The sequence below is a fragment of the Gymnogyps californianus genome, chromosome 1 (assembly GCF_018139145.2).
Source record: "Gymnogyps californianus isolate 813 chromosome 1, ASM1813914v2, whole genome shotgun sequence".
NCBI classification, from domain to species: domain Eukaryota; kingdom Metazoa; phylum Chordata; class Aves; order Accipitriformes; family Cathartidae; genus Gymnogyps; species Gymnogyps californianus.
In genome coordinates this window covers 205,212,615-205,229,710 of record NC_059471.1, presented here as the reverse complement: position 1 = coordinate 205,229,710, position 17,096 = coordinate 205,212,615, and the positions used below count along the sequence as shown (strand labels likewise).

General features: G+C 36.1%; 1 protein-coding gene across 1 annotated transcript in view; it reads right to left on the bottom strand.

The window, feature by feature from the left end:
* FBXL13 (F-box and leucine rich repeat protein 13) overlaps window positions 1-17,096 on the bottom strand; it is a 106,453-nt gene that overhangs the window by 22,422 nt on the left and 66,935 nt on the right. Inside the window, exons 13-17 of the mRNA XM_050908853.1 lie at window positions 10,669-10,767; window positions 9,922-10,039; window positions 9,603-9,765; window positions 6,588-6,707; window positions 5,440-5,566 (exon numbers count right to left, since the gene is read on the bottom strand). Coding sequence (XP_050764810.1) covers window positions 5,440-5,566; window positions 6,588-6,707; window positions 9,603-9,765; window positions 9,922-10,039; window positions 10,669-10,767 — 627 coding nt within the window. The remainder of the gene's footprint in view (window positions 1-5,439; window positions 5,567-6,587; window positions 6,708-9,602; window positions 9,766-9,921; window positions 10,040-10,668; window positions 10,768-17,096) is intronic.

Below are 17,096 nucleotides of genomic sequence, written 5' to 3'. Positions count from 1 at the left end.
TGTACCAGTAGGTGAGGGTCTTCACTTGCTAGAGACAAAAGTCATCTGAGACTATGGCATACCAAAGAACAACTCTTTATTATTTATATTCACAAGCTGCAAGTCTCTGCCTTTCAACTGCAGACTGCAATGAATGTACTGTCTCTCGCTAACAATAACCATGTGCTATGATATTTTCAACTTCTTCTGAGATTTCTGTTCCAGAAATTTTTATGTTCCAGAGATATACAGATGTTACTTCCTGTTCATACCCCAAACCAAACAGATTGACCTCAAAGTGACTCCAATCTTGGAAGACAGCTCTTAAGAGGTGTCTCCCACCTTCCATTTCTGAGCCATTTAATATTAAATGACTCAGTTTATCCTCTAAAATGCTCAGATTTCTCCACAGATTAGCCACAGTCAGGCATCAGTTTCATAGATCAAACACTAGAAGAGAAGAATGTAATTCCTATCATGCAGTATCATTTTGCTAATAACAATACATATGTGGCAGAACAAAGTTCAGTTTCAGATAGCAAAAACCTTCTGGAAAATGGGTAAGTTCTTAAGCAAATGTAGCTATACTGTTTCCAATACCTGAGCTAATATAAAGGTGGGTCAGACCTGTTTACAGGAACTGTAGAGACATTTTTCTATCGCAGTGCAGAAATCCCCCTGTATGACTTTGTGTATAATGCATGCCATAAAATTAAAGTTCTGTACCTAGAACCATGTGCGGTTAGACCAGATCATAACTTATGAAATACGGTTGCCAATGTTTCTTGACACTAAGTCCAGATGACAGGGCTTCCATTGTAACAAAATGTCCTGTAAAAACATCGAGCCCAATTTTCAACATTGCTAAGTACCTTTAATTCCTACTGATTTGCATTGGGAGTCAAGGTGTTAGCACATCTGGCATCGATTGCAATGACTCTCTGTGCTAGTATTTCCTATTTCTATGCAGAATTAAGTTGCTAAGTCTCCAGATCAAATTCGCTTTCTCTATTCTCCCAAGCAAACTGGAGTGCTAACATCTGAATTTGGAGCCCACTTTAATATATTTTAACATTTCCTTTTCCCTGCCTTGGGAATGCGTGTGATTTGTTACATCCTTTCCTCTGGAAATCAAATGCAACTAATTCATTTGCAGTCTGTTGCTGGTTATATCTGTTAGACCTGATAATATTTTTTTCTTAACTTTCACAAGGCTCTTAGTCCTACTGGCCTAATTTTCTAACAGACCAAAATGTGGAGCCGGGCTATGGATTCAAGTCACTGTAGATTCAGAATCCCACTAAGAGTGCAAAGAAGTTACTCTAGATAACTGTGGAAAGCCAAAATGCCACTTCTGGGTTTTTTTTCCCCCCTATTTAGAAATTTATTATTAAAATATTAGTAAATATTTATGTTGCGGCCTGGCCTTCAGGACCAGCCAGGATCTGAAGATCATTAAGTACAAACATATAAGAAAAGAAAGCTGAACTAACTGTTTATACATCCATATAACCACTATTCCAGAGTTCCCAATGATTACAAATTATCCTCAACTTTAAAGAGTAACTACACATAGCACGCAAAAAATCTGTGACTGAACAACTGACTTTGTGCCACAGATAATTCTTGAGGAGGCATTTCAGCCAGAAGAGAGAATGGGGCCTTAGATTATTATGAGAGAGAATTTCATGCATGACAGTCATTGTGGAATAAAATGCAGAAGCAAAGAATATTTCTTTGTATACTTCATATTTCCTTTTTATCTTTGATTTCAGAAGTGTATCAGGGTTCTTCCCATTTTTAAAGTATTTTACCTATTTTTTATGTTTTAGGCTATTTTTTTCTCTCTCATTGTTACACTGCATATAATTCACCACTGATATTAAGCTTCCCTGCATCTATGTCAGGGCATACACTGTTTTTGTTACTGGATGCTCTATATATCTCAGGAGTCAACTAAGTTACTTTAACAATTCCTTTTATTATTATTTGCTATGCTTTTTCTGACTGTCTAAATGCTGCTTGACTTAAGACACTTTCCTCAACTGTCCTGACACTTCTACACTTAATGTTTTTTTTATGTCCCAAGAAGATGGGTGGTCCGGGCCATATGCATGAGCAGCTTGTGTCGGAACGAGGAAAGCTAGGCAGCTGGCACGCTTTCAGACTCTCAGACTTGGAGCAAAGCTGCCAAAGCTGTATCATATAGACAACAGAAAAAGTTCAAGACATTTTAACAAAAATATGGAGAGCATGAGAATAAAGCTTATAGATAAAATTGCTTCTCTAACCCATGGAAGCATTTCCACTGAGTCACTGGGACTGCTTTTATAAGAAAGATAAATAGGTTTTAGCCCTAAATGCCAGTGTTTCCAGCTCCATAATAGAAACTTAAACACCTTGCATGTATTGTAAATGCTTTTACAATGATACCTAAAATGAGTTGTGATTACAGTATTATCTATGCATTCATGAAAATGTTCACAATACTCACAATTTAAAACCCAGAAACCTATGGTCCCTATTCCAGGGGGTTTAGGCGAGCAAAAGGTGAGGGAAAACAATGAGGGATAGGAGGCTAGCAAGAAAAAAGGGAGTTTTCTTAAAGAATTTGAAGATGATAGTTTTTTCAAAGAAGTCAACATTTTTTGCACTGTCATTGCGTCTTTTAAAAAAAAAAAAGAAATGCTGTTGCTAAGTTGCAAATCTTTTCATTTCTAAGTCTCTTTTAAGTTCTTTGTAACTAAGAAACCAATTTCCAGTACTTCAGGAGTGATAAAAACAGAACAAATGTCCTTCTCACTATTAAAGTTACTGAGACTTAAAAATGTCTGTTAATTTATTTTTAAAAAATCAATTTTGAATAAAGAAGGAAATATTTTCTGAAATATAAAGGATGAATGCTAAAATAACTGAGTGAATAAATTAATATTTAAAATGTAATTGTGTGTTATTTTATTTAATGTTATGTTATATATTTTATATGAGTAAGAGCAATATAGTTAAAGCCCTAATGAGAAAAGTGCAGTAACTTCTTTGGTATGCCACCCGTCTCTCATATGCATAAAGTTGATGTCTTCTTCATTGGATGATATTTGGTTTTGTTAATGAATGATCTTTGATTTTTATTTAGCAAGACATGTAAGAATACATACAACCTTAAACATGTGATAAATTACTTGCCTTATTCTTCTAGGTTCTGTTTAGGAGTTTGCCTAGGCATTTTCTCTCAATGTAAAATGCATAACTTTCTATAGAATACCAAAATTTGAATACATGCAATTATTTTTTTTTCCCAATTCCCAGTATTTCTGTTGACAGGTAGACTCAGGACAAGGATAATAAACTTCTCCAAACATGAGAGAGAGATGAGTGCTATATTTCTTATTAGCACTGCATATTTTAATTACTGTGAAGTCTACAGGGTACTGTAAATATTTTTATTTTATTAACAAGATCTCGTCAGGAAAATTCTAAGAGTCAATATATATATTTCTTCCAAAGGCAACACAGTCCCTGAATGAAAGACAGATTGCAACACAACATTTCACTTATTCGGCACCAGAGAAACTACAGAGGAAGGCACCAACAGTGGAAAAAACTTCCATTTTGATTAACATTTAAATCAGTCAAACCTGAGGCACAAATCTGCAAGAAAATCTGACTCTACTGTATCTTTTCTCCTCTATCCTTTCCTTAAGTATATGTCATCGTTATTGCAGTAAATTCTGCTCTGCTTTAATGGGCAGAATGATTCTGCTGTCATTTGAAAAACTGGAAAGGAAAATTCTCCTGTGTAGTGCAAATCTATGATGTTGCGCATTCTATGTGTTTCACACTAAATAGCAAGACAGCAAAAGCAACAGAGATCTACTGCACAGACTACAGGAAAGCATATGAGCCTTACAATTTCTCTTTATCAGCACAGTGTAATGGTGTTGATTACTGCACATAAAACATTGTGTTCTCTGCTACATTTTTAAAGCAATTTGGCGACAGTACTTATGAAGTCTAAATTGAAAGATAACTTAATACATCATCTATATGCTAATAAAATGCATAATATAAAGTCAATGCATACAAATAGTAGCTTCTTGCACAGCAGACTGCTAGATTTCCTTTTATCGAATCATGGTTTAAGATTAGAAAATGTATTTATTATACATGCGTGACTGACTTAGATACTTAAAACAGAGCGAACAGCAAAAACCGTAACAGTTTTGTAGCTAGTACTAGCAATCAGATCAGAAATTAGAAAAATGATACACGGTCGATTTCCAGGTTAATTTATCTGTCTTGTGGGAGAGAGGCAACTGAAAGCCTTAGAAATGCAGTGTAAGCAAAAGAGCTTGGCTTATTGCCGAGGTCATGGGTTGTGCTATGTGAAAACTAGAGTAAGAAGCAAACATAGCATTCTAAAAGACTAGCTGTGGCAGGCAAGGAGAAAGAAAACATTTATGTTGAAACATTGTGGGACTGTAATTCAAGGCATTATAAATTTCATTCAAATATAATTTTATGATATTTTAAATGATCACATTACATGAAGTCTTCTTGGATTGCCCAACCCTCTTTATTTAGCTTATTTTTTTTTTTCAGGCCTCCATAAAAGATACAGGAATTTTCATTACTTTTTTCACATTTTAATTACTTTTGTACAAACTCTGTGTTAGAGCCAAATAATAAAGTTCTTGGTCAGAATTCTGTTTGAACAGTGACTGAGTGAATAGTCTCTATGGCAAGTTTTCTTCACGAGGTTTCTCCTAGATTTCTGTGTTCAGTGAAAAGAGTTTGCCCCAAAAGTAAAAGAAACAGCAGGACTGGCTCTGAACGCTGCGCACAAGGCAGGACCTGCCAAGAACATCTAATGTGGAGGCCTGTGATGTTTAACCTGGCTCCCACACTCGCTATTTTGCTTTCCAGAGTCTTAGCAACTTGACACATTGAAGATACCTTGTTAGTAATTCTTTCACTAGCAATTATTTTCTAGACCACAGTGGAGAGCAGTGCCTCTGCTAGAGCTAACATTCAGGATTTTTCACCATGAAATATAGTTCATGGAAAACACAATTTTTACAAATTTAAAATTTAAAAAATACCTTTTTTTTTTTTCTCCAGTTTTCCTCAGGTCTAATCGTCCTGGAGCAAAAACTTTCTGTTTAACAAACATTTTTTTCAGATCAGTTTCACAGCAGCCAAACTTTCTCTTTTTGACGGTTTCTGTTTCTCTCTTTGAAATGTGAGAATTGTCCAATGTAAGAATTACCTTCTATTGGGTACTGCCTATACATGGGCTAATAGTGTATTATATACATTTCTAAAATATGTTTTCATGATACTGCAACTCCACTGCTTTGTATCCATGTAGGTTTTTAAATGAATGGATTTTTATTGCATTTTTTCAGAAAGCCTAGATAAATAGTAAACACATTATTTCACTCTTTAATCATATACATATACCATATCTGAGACGCTGGTTCCAGAGAGATCAATGGATATCAATGATGACATATTTCCCAAAGCTTCAATTCCAGCATCAGTCACATTTTCACAGTGACGCAGATTTAGGTAGGTCAATTCATGACATCTAAATTAAATTAAAAAAAACACCAGAAATGTCATCTTTCCACTTTTGTTACAGAAATGTAGTATAGCAAGTACATTTTTGTAATAAACCTTCCTAAGTTTTTTTCAGGGGACCTATGAAAATAAGCACTCTAGACCCATGGAATTATACCAGACTTTTGATACCTAGCTTACATAGGCACTTCCAAGGATTATATTCATAACGCGTAAGTATTGCAAATATTTCAAACCATGAACAGCAATGAAATTAAATCAAGGAGCTGTATTACAAATAAAAATATTTTTTAAATTAGTTTGATGCTTGACTTGTCCCCATCTCCAAATCCCTCATATCTTGCACAGGAACTTCAAAGCTCACTGCAATGACAGAACTCAGGACCCCATGGCTGTACCCTCACCCAGCTATAGCTACACAAATAATGGTAGACAGCAAATGAAGACATTGCCAGGTTCTGCAAATCAGCACTCACTGACCATACATGGACTGAATTTTACTGCATAAGCACCATAAACTATACGTTCCCATAACCAAACCAGAAGACCTGAGAAATGTGACTCCTCAAACAGTGCATCTGTGCACTCAACAATGCCTCAAACGATGCTCAGTGATGCTCAGCTATCCAATGCTACTTCTGAGGAACTAGAATTGAAGAAGTTTAGCAAGAGTGCTTTTTGTTTGTGCAGACATCAGTATTTATTGAGTTTACAAAAATGTGACTTATACATACTAATCTTTTAATGCAGTTTTGTCACTGACAACCATCATTTAAGCACTTTTTTTCCCCCTAAAATTAAGACTTCTCAGGTTTCCATATTTATATTGATGAATACCCTTTTATATAATGGATCATTTTTTAAGAGATTCACAATGCCAGAAGGGACTAGTCATTTATCTAGTACAATTTTCTGTATATAATTGGCTGTATAATTTTACCCATTTATTAACATATTAAGAACATTAACATTAGAAATATGTTGAAAGTCTAACCACACTAGAAAAATATTGTACTGGACTATGGTACCTTTGTGCTATTTCTGTGACAGAAGCATCAGTGACACAAATACAATTAGTCAAATTCAGCTCTCTTAGCTTAGCTCCTGAAGAACCTTGTACAAAGGGCCTTACACCTCCATCACTGATTCTAAAAGAGAAATGTAGGCAATATTTATCATATGTATTTTTCCTACTCCATACAAGTCAATATACAATTTGCATTCAGCAGCCTGCATTGTAGATAAGCAGAAATTAATAATGGTATATTTTTAATAGTCTTTTAAACCCAAAAAGGAGTCAGAATAATTAATGGCTCGATTGGAAAGATGCTGCTCTTTGGAACTGCTGAAAACCAGAACTTTCTGAAAAAAAGTCTGTTTGAGATTATGAGAACTTCCATTAGTTCCAACACTCAGATATGATAGCACTCCAAAAGACAGAGCTTGGAAAACATACCTAGAAAGTATCAGAACCTGTTTAAACATTTCAGAGTAATATTTGTTTTAGTATCTTTGTTAATTTAAGGAACTTAAATAATTTAAAGGAAAAACGATCTTCTAGCACAGAAGCAAAAGTCATAGGTAGTATATGTATGTAGTAGCTGTTCTGTACATATGTATGAAGAGTTAACCTGAGTTCTTCCTTGGAGTGTTTCTCTTAACCAATTGTATGTCTCACACACGAATCGCTAACTCATAATATACACAAAGGTTATAAAAATTAAGTAGATATAGATAGAAAATCTTTCAGCCAAGTTGAGAGGGTTAGAGAGCTGACGACAACTTGGGTAAGTGTTTCAATACAGTTCATATCTCTGGTATGTTTAACGTTACTTGTATACTTCGCTTTTCAATGCATTCCCAGTATTTATTCTGTGTTCCCTGATGAATAAAAAAATAATCCCAGAATTCTGTAGGACAGAATTTTGGCTTGTACAGTTCGTTGCAGCACAAAGAATCACTGCAAATCCCAAAGTCCTAGAAACATATGGGTAGGAATAGCACTAGTAATAAAACAGTAACCTGAACAGAGCCTCATTGTGTGACCACAAGCTACAGATGAAGCTATAATTCATAAAGTGTCAAAGTAATCACTCTGCAATAATTCAGCCACTGTGGTAATTTTGGTGTTATTTCACAGGGCAGTTGTTTTTCATTCAAGATAGATAAATTTAAGAAATACACTTTCAGAATAATTAACTTGCATAAAGTCTGTAAGGAATGCAGAGCCTGGCAATACAGTCAACTGGATTTAAAAAAAAAACAGACATTCTGTAACCACACTGGGCTTAAGGGCTGAAAAAGCCACATTATAACTTTTTAAATAATTGTGCTGTGAATACACATGCTAAGTTTCTCTAGTCAGCTGATTAACTGTATAAGAACACAGGCCACACACTGCTTTATCATAACATACTTAAACTGGGAAAATGTGCCAAGGGTATGAGCCACCACATTGCCTGTGTCCATTTTTAGACACCTTTTTACTCACATCTCTGTTATTTCTTACTTGTAATAATCATGATCAGTTAATTTGCTTTCTTCATTTTTCTCATGTAGTCAAATACTTCCTGTAATTTAAGAATTCTGAATTGCTACATTTGCTTTTTCTGTCCCTTTCATTTCTCAAAAAATTTTCCATATGACTAAGTTAGAAAAACTTAGACTCTTAGACTAAGATACAATGTCAATGAAAAAAAGGAAACTGATTAAGAGCACTAAGACAGCTAAGCATTTCAAAATCTGTTCTTAAGATTCTACCACCAGTATGGTGCTTCCCTTGATTTCTATGAGAAATTCCTAAATGTTTCTAACTCACAACATGAACTTTTATAGCAACACACGGTCCAAAGAAGAGAAACATAAATACTAACCATCCCCCTTTTGTAGTTTCATATCTCTTGAGAGAAACCCTTTACCAAGTTTAGATGTGTTACAATCTAGAACTTTGTTAATGCTGAAACTTTAACAAGTGTCTGCAAAAGCAATAATATAAGTACAGAGTTTTACAATAGCTTTACAACTGCTTAAGAAGTTTTGTTAAGGTAATTCAGCAATTCTTTAGCAGTAGAGACAGTAGACACATGTGCAAACACACTCACAGCCCAAGATTTGGCTAACAGACTGGAAAATCCAGCCCTCTAAATGTTAAACCAGAAAATGCATGCAGCTGTCCCATCTGCCCAGCTCAACTACCAACATGACGTCATGGTATTACCCCAGCACTTCTCAGCTCATCTACATGCAATGTTATCAGATTTTTATACAGCATTAACATGCACAAAAAGTACTTTAGTTACACATTAAAGCAGAATCCCTAAAACTTCACACGACCTCAGAAATTTTAAGATAAGCAGCAATTCTAGCTTCTTTTTATTATTTTATAGGTCCGTTGATTTTGAAATGTTTGGAGGTTTTGCCTTCCCTGTTCCCTCCCACCCTTGACTCCCTCACCGTGCCACAAAACAGGGAACAAGTGTGCAGCTTTGGAAGCCTTTTCATTTGTCTTTTTGTTTCTACTGATACGTGACACACCTGAAGTGGAAAACAGTCTTCACATAAAATATATCCTTCCTCTACAACATAAATTACAATGTTGTCTTGGTAATTGTAAAAAATGGGCAGTTTTGTTTATATCTTAGTACTACATAGTTATAAAGTATTATTTTAATATTCACAAAATTAAACAATATCAAAATTTTAATAGAGCTGTGGCACTGGCATTGTCTTTGGTTATAATTTTCATCTTCTTTGTAGCCACATTCCAGCACTAAAATATGCCATAGCTATTAAGTAATATTACATCTACAGTTGGGTTTTTTGCTTGAACTGGAGTAATAATGAATGGATTTTTGAAAACATGATACAGGAACAAAAAACTACTTGTATAAAATATTTTTTAAAATATTAAGATACATGTATTAACATTCTAAGAATTTATTTTTAAAACTGAAAGATGTGCTAACAGGACTTACTATGAGTATAATTAACTTTACTAAAATTCCTTTGCAATGGTTTACAGAAATCTGGATGTGATATAGTACCTTATGCAGTCTGCTACATTCAGTACAAGAATATGCTTCAATGGTGAAATCATCTTAAGACCAGCATCAGTAATCTTCTGGCAATCAGCCATATGAATGTTCCTGATGTATGGGCAGCATTTACTCATCAACTTGAAACTTAAATCAGTAATTTGGTTATTCCCTGTTGAAATGTATAAAGATATAAGTTACATATCTGACATACATTAAGGGTCTGATCCAAATATCCACTGAAATCAGCTGAAAGATTTATTTCAAATTATCTGGATAAATTTTTAAAATACATCATCCTAGTATTTTTGTGAATTATCATACTAACCTGCAATGCTGACCTTGACAAGTTTACATTCAGCAAGGGCTTTAAAAGTTGTATCAGAAAGATGTGGAGAGTCAAGAAAGACAACAGACATTATCTGTTGGCATTTTTCAACCAGAGCCTTTGAAAGGAAAAAGGTGAAATAAAATATTCATATACCTATGCTGTCACATAAAAAAGATCAGCAAATATTCTGCATATAATACCGAATGTTACAATTTCAAACAAATAGTTACAATCCATTTTAACAGTAACTTCTAGACAGTGAGTGGTATATAAACTACTGAAATTCTCCATATATTTATTATGTTTGGGAACACAAGGAAAAGAAGTAACTGGAGACATGAAGTACGGCAGACACCCAAGACAGTGATCTAGTTAACAATCGCTTTTGCAGAAGCCTGAAAATTCTTTTTTGATGGGCAAAATCAGTAGCAGAATGCTGTTCCCATATATTATATTTGCTTAACACTGAAAAAATTGAAAAACTCTCATTTATAAACTGGAAGACCATAATTCAGCCATACCCATGTAGCAAAAGAAGACAAGACAACTTAAATTTTCTGGAAGGGACTGCAAGTGAGCAAGATTTATAAACATAATTAGACAATAGTTTTAAAAAATGTTTTCAGGGAGAAATTTTCCTCTTAAATTGTATCTGCATAACTTTCTTCAAAGTCAACTGAGAGGATAACCCAGTTCCAACATCGGAAAGTTTCTCAAAGTACAGATTTATTTTCAGTTTCTTACTTGAATACATCTGTCTGTAAGAGTTGGCATTTTGTTGATCAGCAAATCTTGAATCCCACTGCAGCCATTGGCAATATTTCTGAAGCCATCAACTGAAATCTAAGTAAGAAATAAAATACTTATGTCTTAGCAAGCCTAACAAAAACAATAAAGGAAAGGCTTGAGATCTTTTCAATACTTTAAAATCATGGGTACTTAGATGCTCACTAAAACAAGAAATGCATTAATCCCATTAAAAGAAAAACAGACCCATGAGGTACACATATTATTCTGAAATTTTAACAACACAATCCAAATCCAGGATCTGTTCCAAAAATGTGTCTACTAAGCAAGGAAGAATAAGGCACAACAATTTCTACAGTCAACACCATTTATGGGAGTAGCAATGAATGTCATTGTCACATCCTTCTACCTTTGTTTTCCCAACCTTATGAGGTATTCACACATGGCAGATGCTCACACCTAGTCTGAAGCAAGGTTCGAATGTGGTAAACTATCTTCATTGTTTTTGCCAGATCCATAGTAAAATGTGTGTTAAATTCAGACGGGATACAAAGAAAAATCCTATGCAATCACCATAACATGGAGCTTGTTTACAGAATCCTTCAGGTAGGACCACATCACCAACTCTGCATACTCTAACAGAGCAATACTGAGTGAAACTATGAATGGACAGATGGATCTGTCAATTCAGTTTATTCCCTTTATCACTCCAGGGAGTGACTTCAGGGAGTGACTCCAGGGAGTCAGTTCTTCAGCTGCCCAAATTCAACAGATGTCAATTCACTCTTGGGCATACAAAGTAGTTCTTTTGACATATAAATCCTGTGTAAAGTGCAGGACAGTTTCCTTTTAATCCATGTTCTACAGACAACATGGATGTGAACCATTCCTCCCCATGAAATAGTCCCCCCGATATTTGCATGTAGAGATCTCACTATTTCCCAGCGTTTTGAAGTTGTATAACATAATAATCTTGTGCAGCTCAGACTACAGCCGTGCTCTGCACCAGGAATTCATTTGCAAAACATCCACAAAAAAAGTAGTCTGGCATGTTCTCCTGGGTACCAAGTAAGGCCTATGGAGACAAGAATCCAAAGCAGGAAACTTCAAAGATACAGTATACTGAGAGTGATTCTTGCTGTACCCCACCTCTCCAGCTGCTGCAGAAGCCTGATTTGCTTAGTTACATTGCTTACGGGGAGCGGCAGTGTAAAACACAAGCTTTGCTTAGGGTATATATGTTGTCTGACAGTGGACACTGTTAGAAGACAGGAGATAGTCACAGAAAAGCAAGCCAGAAGCTAAGCAGTAGCTAATCACCCATCACACGTCAGTATGGTAGCAGTGCACCAGAAGATGCTTCCAGTTCTTGCACTTGCAGCCTCCAGCCTTTGTAGCACATCTGACGGCTCCCCACAACTACTTATCAGTGGAAACAAGGGTCAAGCCTGCTTTCCTTCTACTCTAGCATTGAGTGAGGGGGTTAACACATCGGGTTTCTGGCTCTTCTTCTTTTTGCAAACTTAACATTTGGGTTCTTTTTGCGTGTGAGATTTTTTTTCATGAACTGAGTATCTGACTTTAAGTTATAATCAAAGCAGACTGTCTTTTCTTTTCTGGCATAATGCCCCGTCTTTTAACTTATGGCCAGGTTGGCTTGCTCTTTATTTTCAGGCTGGAGTGACCTTTTAAACAGATTCTTTATAAATTGTTTCAAATATTTTGTTGTTAAATGTCTTGTCTCTCCTTTCTAAAGGATTGCAGCACTCTTTGCACTTTTTCCCTTGTGCAGGGTGGTGTCAGCACTAGAGGAGAGCTGGCTACATGTCTGTCAAATGTGTTCTCAGGCTTAAAGTGTTTGTGCAGGTCTCATGTCCAGACAGACAGAATATGGTGTAGCTCATGACACACACTGGCACTGTTAGCACTGTGGATGCAAATAGTCCGATGTGTTTTAAGCTCAGGACAAGTGTTGCATGAATGTCTTTCCTACAGTGGGTCTGTAACAGCCTCCAAAATTACAGAGTGAAAACCCTACCATCAAAATAACTATAGGAAATATTTTACAGGTAATGCATGGCGATATAAATCCCATCAACTACTCTCTGTCAGCTGCCTGTGTTCAAGGTCAGGTCTGATATGGTGCAGCTGTGTAACCCGGGATCAGGCTCCTCTGAAACAGCCATGTTGTAAGAAAGAGCTGAAGACGGAAAAAGAGCAAAATCTTGGAAGGCAGGAGGGAAGGCTGCAGAAAAGGATTATACAGAAAGATAAACATCTTGTAACCACAAGCTGGTCAGAGCATGTAGAGCCAGTCAGTGCACTCCAGGGTCTTACGCCCCTTCCAACTGAGACATGTCTGCTTGACAAAAGAACACCGTGACTTTGGGAATGTGGCTGATGCGAGTAACACATCAGCGAGGATCTGCAGATAGTACTGCAGATCTCACCCATCAGCATGGATAGATTGGATTTGCCCACCCCAAATGATTGCAAAAGAACCAGTACTAGTGTAGAGCTACTATGGCAAAGGCAATCCTCTTTTCAACTGGTAGTGATCACCAGAAGGTAAAATGTCAGCATGGAAAGATGGCTGCTAGTTCTCAGGACAGAACATGAAATTCAGTTGTCCAAATTCTACAGTTTTGTAGTCACTATTGGTATATGTAATGTCGGACAATGTAATCCTATCTCCAGTTTCCTCAACCCAAAACCTCCAGCCTGTATGAAAGAGATTAGCTTAAATTGTGAACATCATGCAAGCAGCTGCCCGAGGGAGTTATTGGGAAATCTCCATTCTCTGCTGGTCAAGAAGCGCTAATTGCTTTAACGTGGTGTGACCAATCCATTCAAGTAAGAGTTCACCTAACCCTGCAACAGGCCTCCTCATTGTTGGCTCTAAAGCAGTGCAACAACAGAAGACAGCACATTTCTACCACACGCACCAAGCAGTTTAATATGTTAAAGTGAAACAAATCACCCCCTAGAAATTTCAATTTGAGAGGTGAAGTTCTGGTAATTGAGTCCTGTTCTTGGTCCATATACTACAAAGAGCAAACCATTCCCAAGAGAAGAGAGGGTATGTTACATCAGTTTGTTGTAATACATGGCAATAACACTGTCTATTATAATCTGAACATGATGCCTTTTCAAAAGAAGACCGAGGTTTTCACTCTCCTAAAAAATCAGCCACACTTTGTTAAGCAGTTTGAGTATGCTTTAGCTGTTATGACAGTAGGATTTCCCCTTGTAACGGCTGAACAGATTTGCTATAATGAGAAGGAATAACTCTGCTCCCAAGGAACAGTCACTCAAAAGCTGAGGTAGTGCAGAACATGCCATATTCAGCTATGGTTATTGTTCAAACTGAAGAGATTTTGTAAGACTCAGTTCAAATGCATGCATCAATTGTAACCAACTACAACTTGCTCCTATGGCTGCTAATCAAAGGAAGGTATGGTGCTTAATGGGGCCTGCTGCCAATTACTCTTGGGATTTTTTTTTACCATGAACACATTGTTAACTGTTAAGAGTACCCACCTAGGTTGGTGATCACAGTTAGATACAGAGAGTGGGAATACAAGATGCCTCATGTCTAGGTACCTAAAATTCAGATGCAAATACAATTAAATGATGGATCTTAGTTACATTATATTACTTGTTGCTTTGGCCAATATTTTTAAAATATCACTGAAAAAAACTAAATGCAGACTCAGGAGCCTAGTTTTAAGCTCCTGACTTTGCAAATGTTAGCCATTTAACTGAGCAGTAAGATAAATATTTGCGAGGCTTACAGGTTGTTCTCATAATTGTAGAAGAGGAATCACAGTTGAGAAGACTTTAAAATCAGGGAAATAGGTAGAAAAAATGCTAAGTCAAGAAAGTGCCAATAATATTGATGGTGATTTAAAAAATGGACTGCAAATGCTAAAGCCTTTGTTTACTCCACTGAAATTAGGAATATAAGTGAGGTGTCTATGTCAGACAATTATGAAACCTGGGATCTCTGTATAGCAAATAGCAAGAAAGATCCCAAGACAGGTCAGACCTGAAAAAGTCTGAATCACCTCTGGAGACCTCTCTCCCACTCTAATTGTTATATAGATAAATTAAGGTAATTTTCTAGGCACTACCTTAGGTTAGATGCCTAAAATTAAGGCCTTCTCAAAAGGATAGATAGTAGGTGGCAGGTAACCAGATCAAACTCAACCATGTTGAGGGACAGAAGTAGCATATCTGTTTCTGGAATTCAGGAATGATTGCATATGTTAACTGCAGTCTAAAGGACTTTTAATCTCTTTCTCTGGAAAAAACACTGTTTGCTTAACATAGCCATTTGATACCACAAATAGCAGCAATTTAGTGTTTTCCTCCATGCAAGCCAAAAACAATTATACTGAAGCAGCTAATAATACCCCTGCACAGACTGTTTCAAATTTTTTTCACTTGAACTGTTTTTTAACTTAAAGCTAGATAATGGATCTCAGGCATCAGGTTGAGAAAGTTCCAGTGTGAAACATGCGTTTAGAGAAGATTCAATTAAATTAGTCAACATTTAGATGCTGCTGCAATATCATATGTATTTGTCGTCTTTTCCGTTATTCCTAGAACAATAAAATCTTAATCTTGAATTTCTTTTCTAAAGCCCCTATGGATTATCTATGAAACTTCAGGCACTCTTGAAGATAAAGTGTAGAAATATGAAATTTTGTGCACATTTTAGTAAACCAATTGCTTTCTCAACTCACTTGGAAATTCAATGTTTAATAGATTGCCTCAAGAGCAAACAGCTTGACCTGAGAATCAATGTTAGGATACATATGGAATTTAATACCGCATTCTTTGCCCCGGATCAGTAAAATCCCACTTGAAGCTCCTTCTTCAAACCAATTGTGAGGGAGGATGTTTTAAAGGTTATTATGAGTATTAGATCCTATACAATTCTGCAAAACAGACTTTTCCTGCATGACTCAGTAAGATCATTTTATAAATGTATTCTTTTGCTCGCATGTACAGGATCAGAAGTCAATGCAATAATTGTACATAAAATATAATTCCTTGTCTGTGAGGAGTTTTCAGTCTAATATGTAAATGACTGATCTGGGTTTTTTTCTTAACTGTATGCTAGTATACTGTGATCTGAAATGAAAGTACATCAAAACAAACATGGAGCAAACCACAGCTAAAGGTTTGTCCCCATAGATTTAGAAAATAAATGTAGTGAAATGATGAAATGCTTGTAAGAACGTCAAAATTCATTTAATTTCATCTTTTTATAGTTTCTTAATTCCAAAGGATAGGAACACACAGAATTTTTGTTCAGGTTTTAGCTTATTTGCTACACATACAGTACTGCTTTAAAATTCCTTCTTTCTCCCCCTGAACCGATTGTATTTGTGGAATCCACCCTGCAAGGCAGAACACTGTCTGCAGCACTGAAGGGATTTTGAAGAAACACTATTTTATGATTCTAGTATTGTCAATGCACTGTGAGTGCAGAAACTTGAAAATCAGTGTTCAGATTGAGCAAGTACTCTTGTAGTGCACAAGGGGCTATCTTTTGTTTTTATTCTGTGTTTGTCAAGAATGATAAAATGAATTGTGACATCCTTTCAGATGTTTGGCACATTATACTGATGGCTTGCCTCCACATGTTATTTTTCGATTAATTTTCCACTGTCCAAAAAAAGCTTATATTAACATACTCCTGAATTAGCATATTTCTAAAAATATAGAATATTGCATGTGTAATGTATAATAAAGTATTCTTCAGTTACACGAGTTTGTACTTAGGAAATGTAAACAATCAGTCCTCTTCTTCAATAAATAAAGAACATGGCTCAGATTTTCTCCCCAGGTGATAGCCCCTTTTTGCTGCTTGATACGTCTGAAGAAGCCAGAATTTGACAATAGCTGCCAAGATAAGAATTCTCCCAATGAAGCCAGAGCAGGAGGAACTCAGATGGTGAAAAATGGTGAAGCCCACCCATTTGCCAATAGCTTCTCTGACATCCCCACAAACACTGCAGGATGTCAAGAAATGGTCAAATTTATTCTTCCCAGTGGCTTGTGATCTCTTATCCAGCTATTGTAAACTATAGCTATTGATAGACCGCTCTAACACATTTTGGGCCAGAATAGTTCCAGTCTGAAAATCAGCCAAAGATGTTGGCACCAAAAAGAAAAAGTCAATTTCTTTGAAAATCTCCATGTTTCTAATGTAACTGAAAATCTCTCTCACCAAGCTGTTCTAGTTGTATAATCTCAATCTAATATGTCGGTAAATGACATGCAATTGCTTTATACCCTCCCGTCTTTTCAGTTTTGTGTCTAACAGCAGAAAGTTTTCCACCTATACTGTTCAGCTTCAGAAGCAGGACAAAGAAATCTTATGCTTTCTAGGTAGTTCTCTGAGAATATCAATG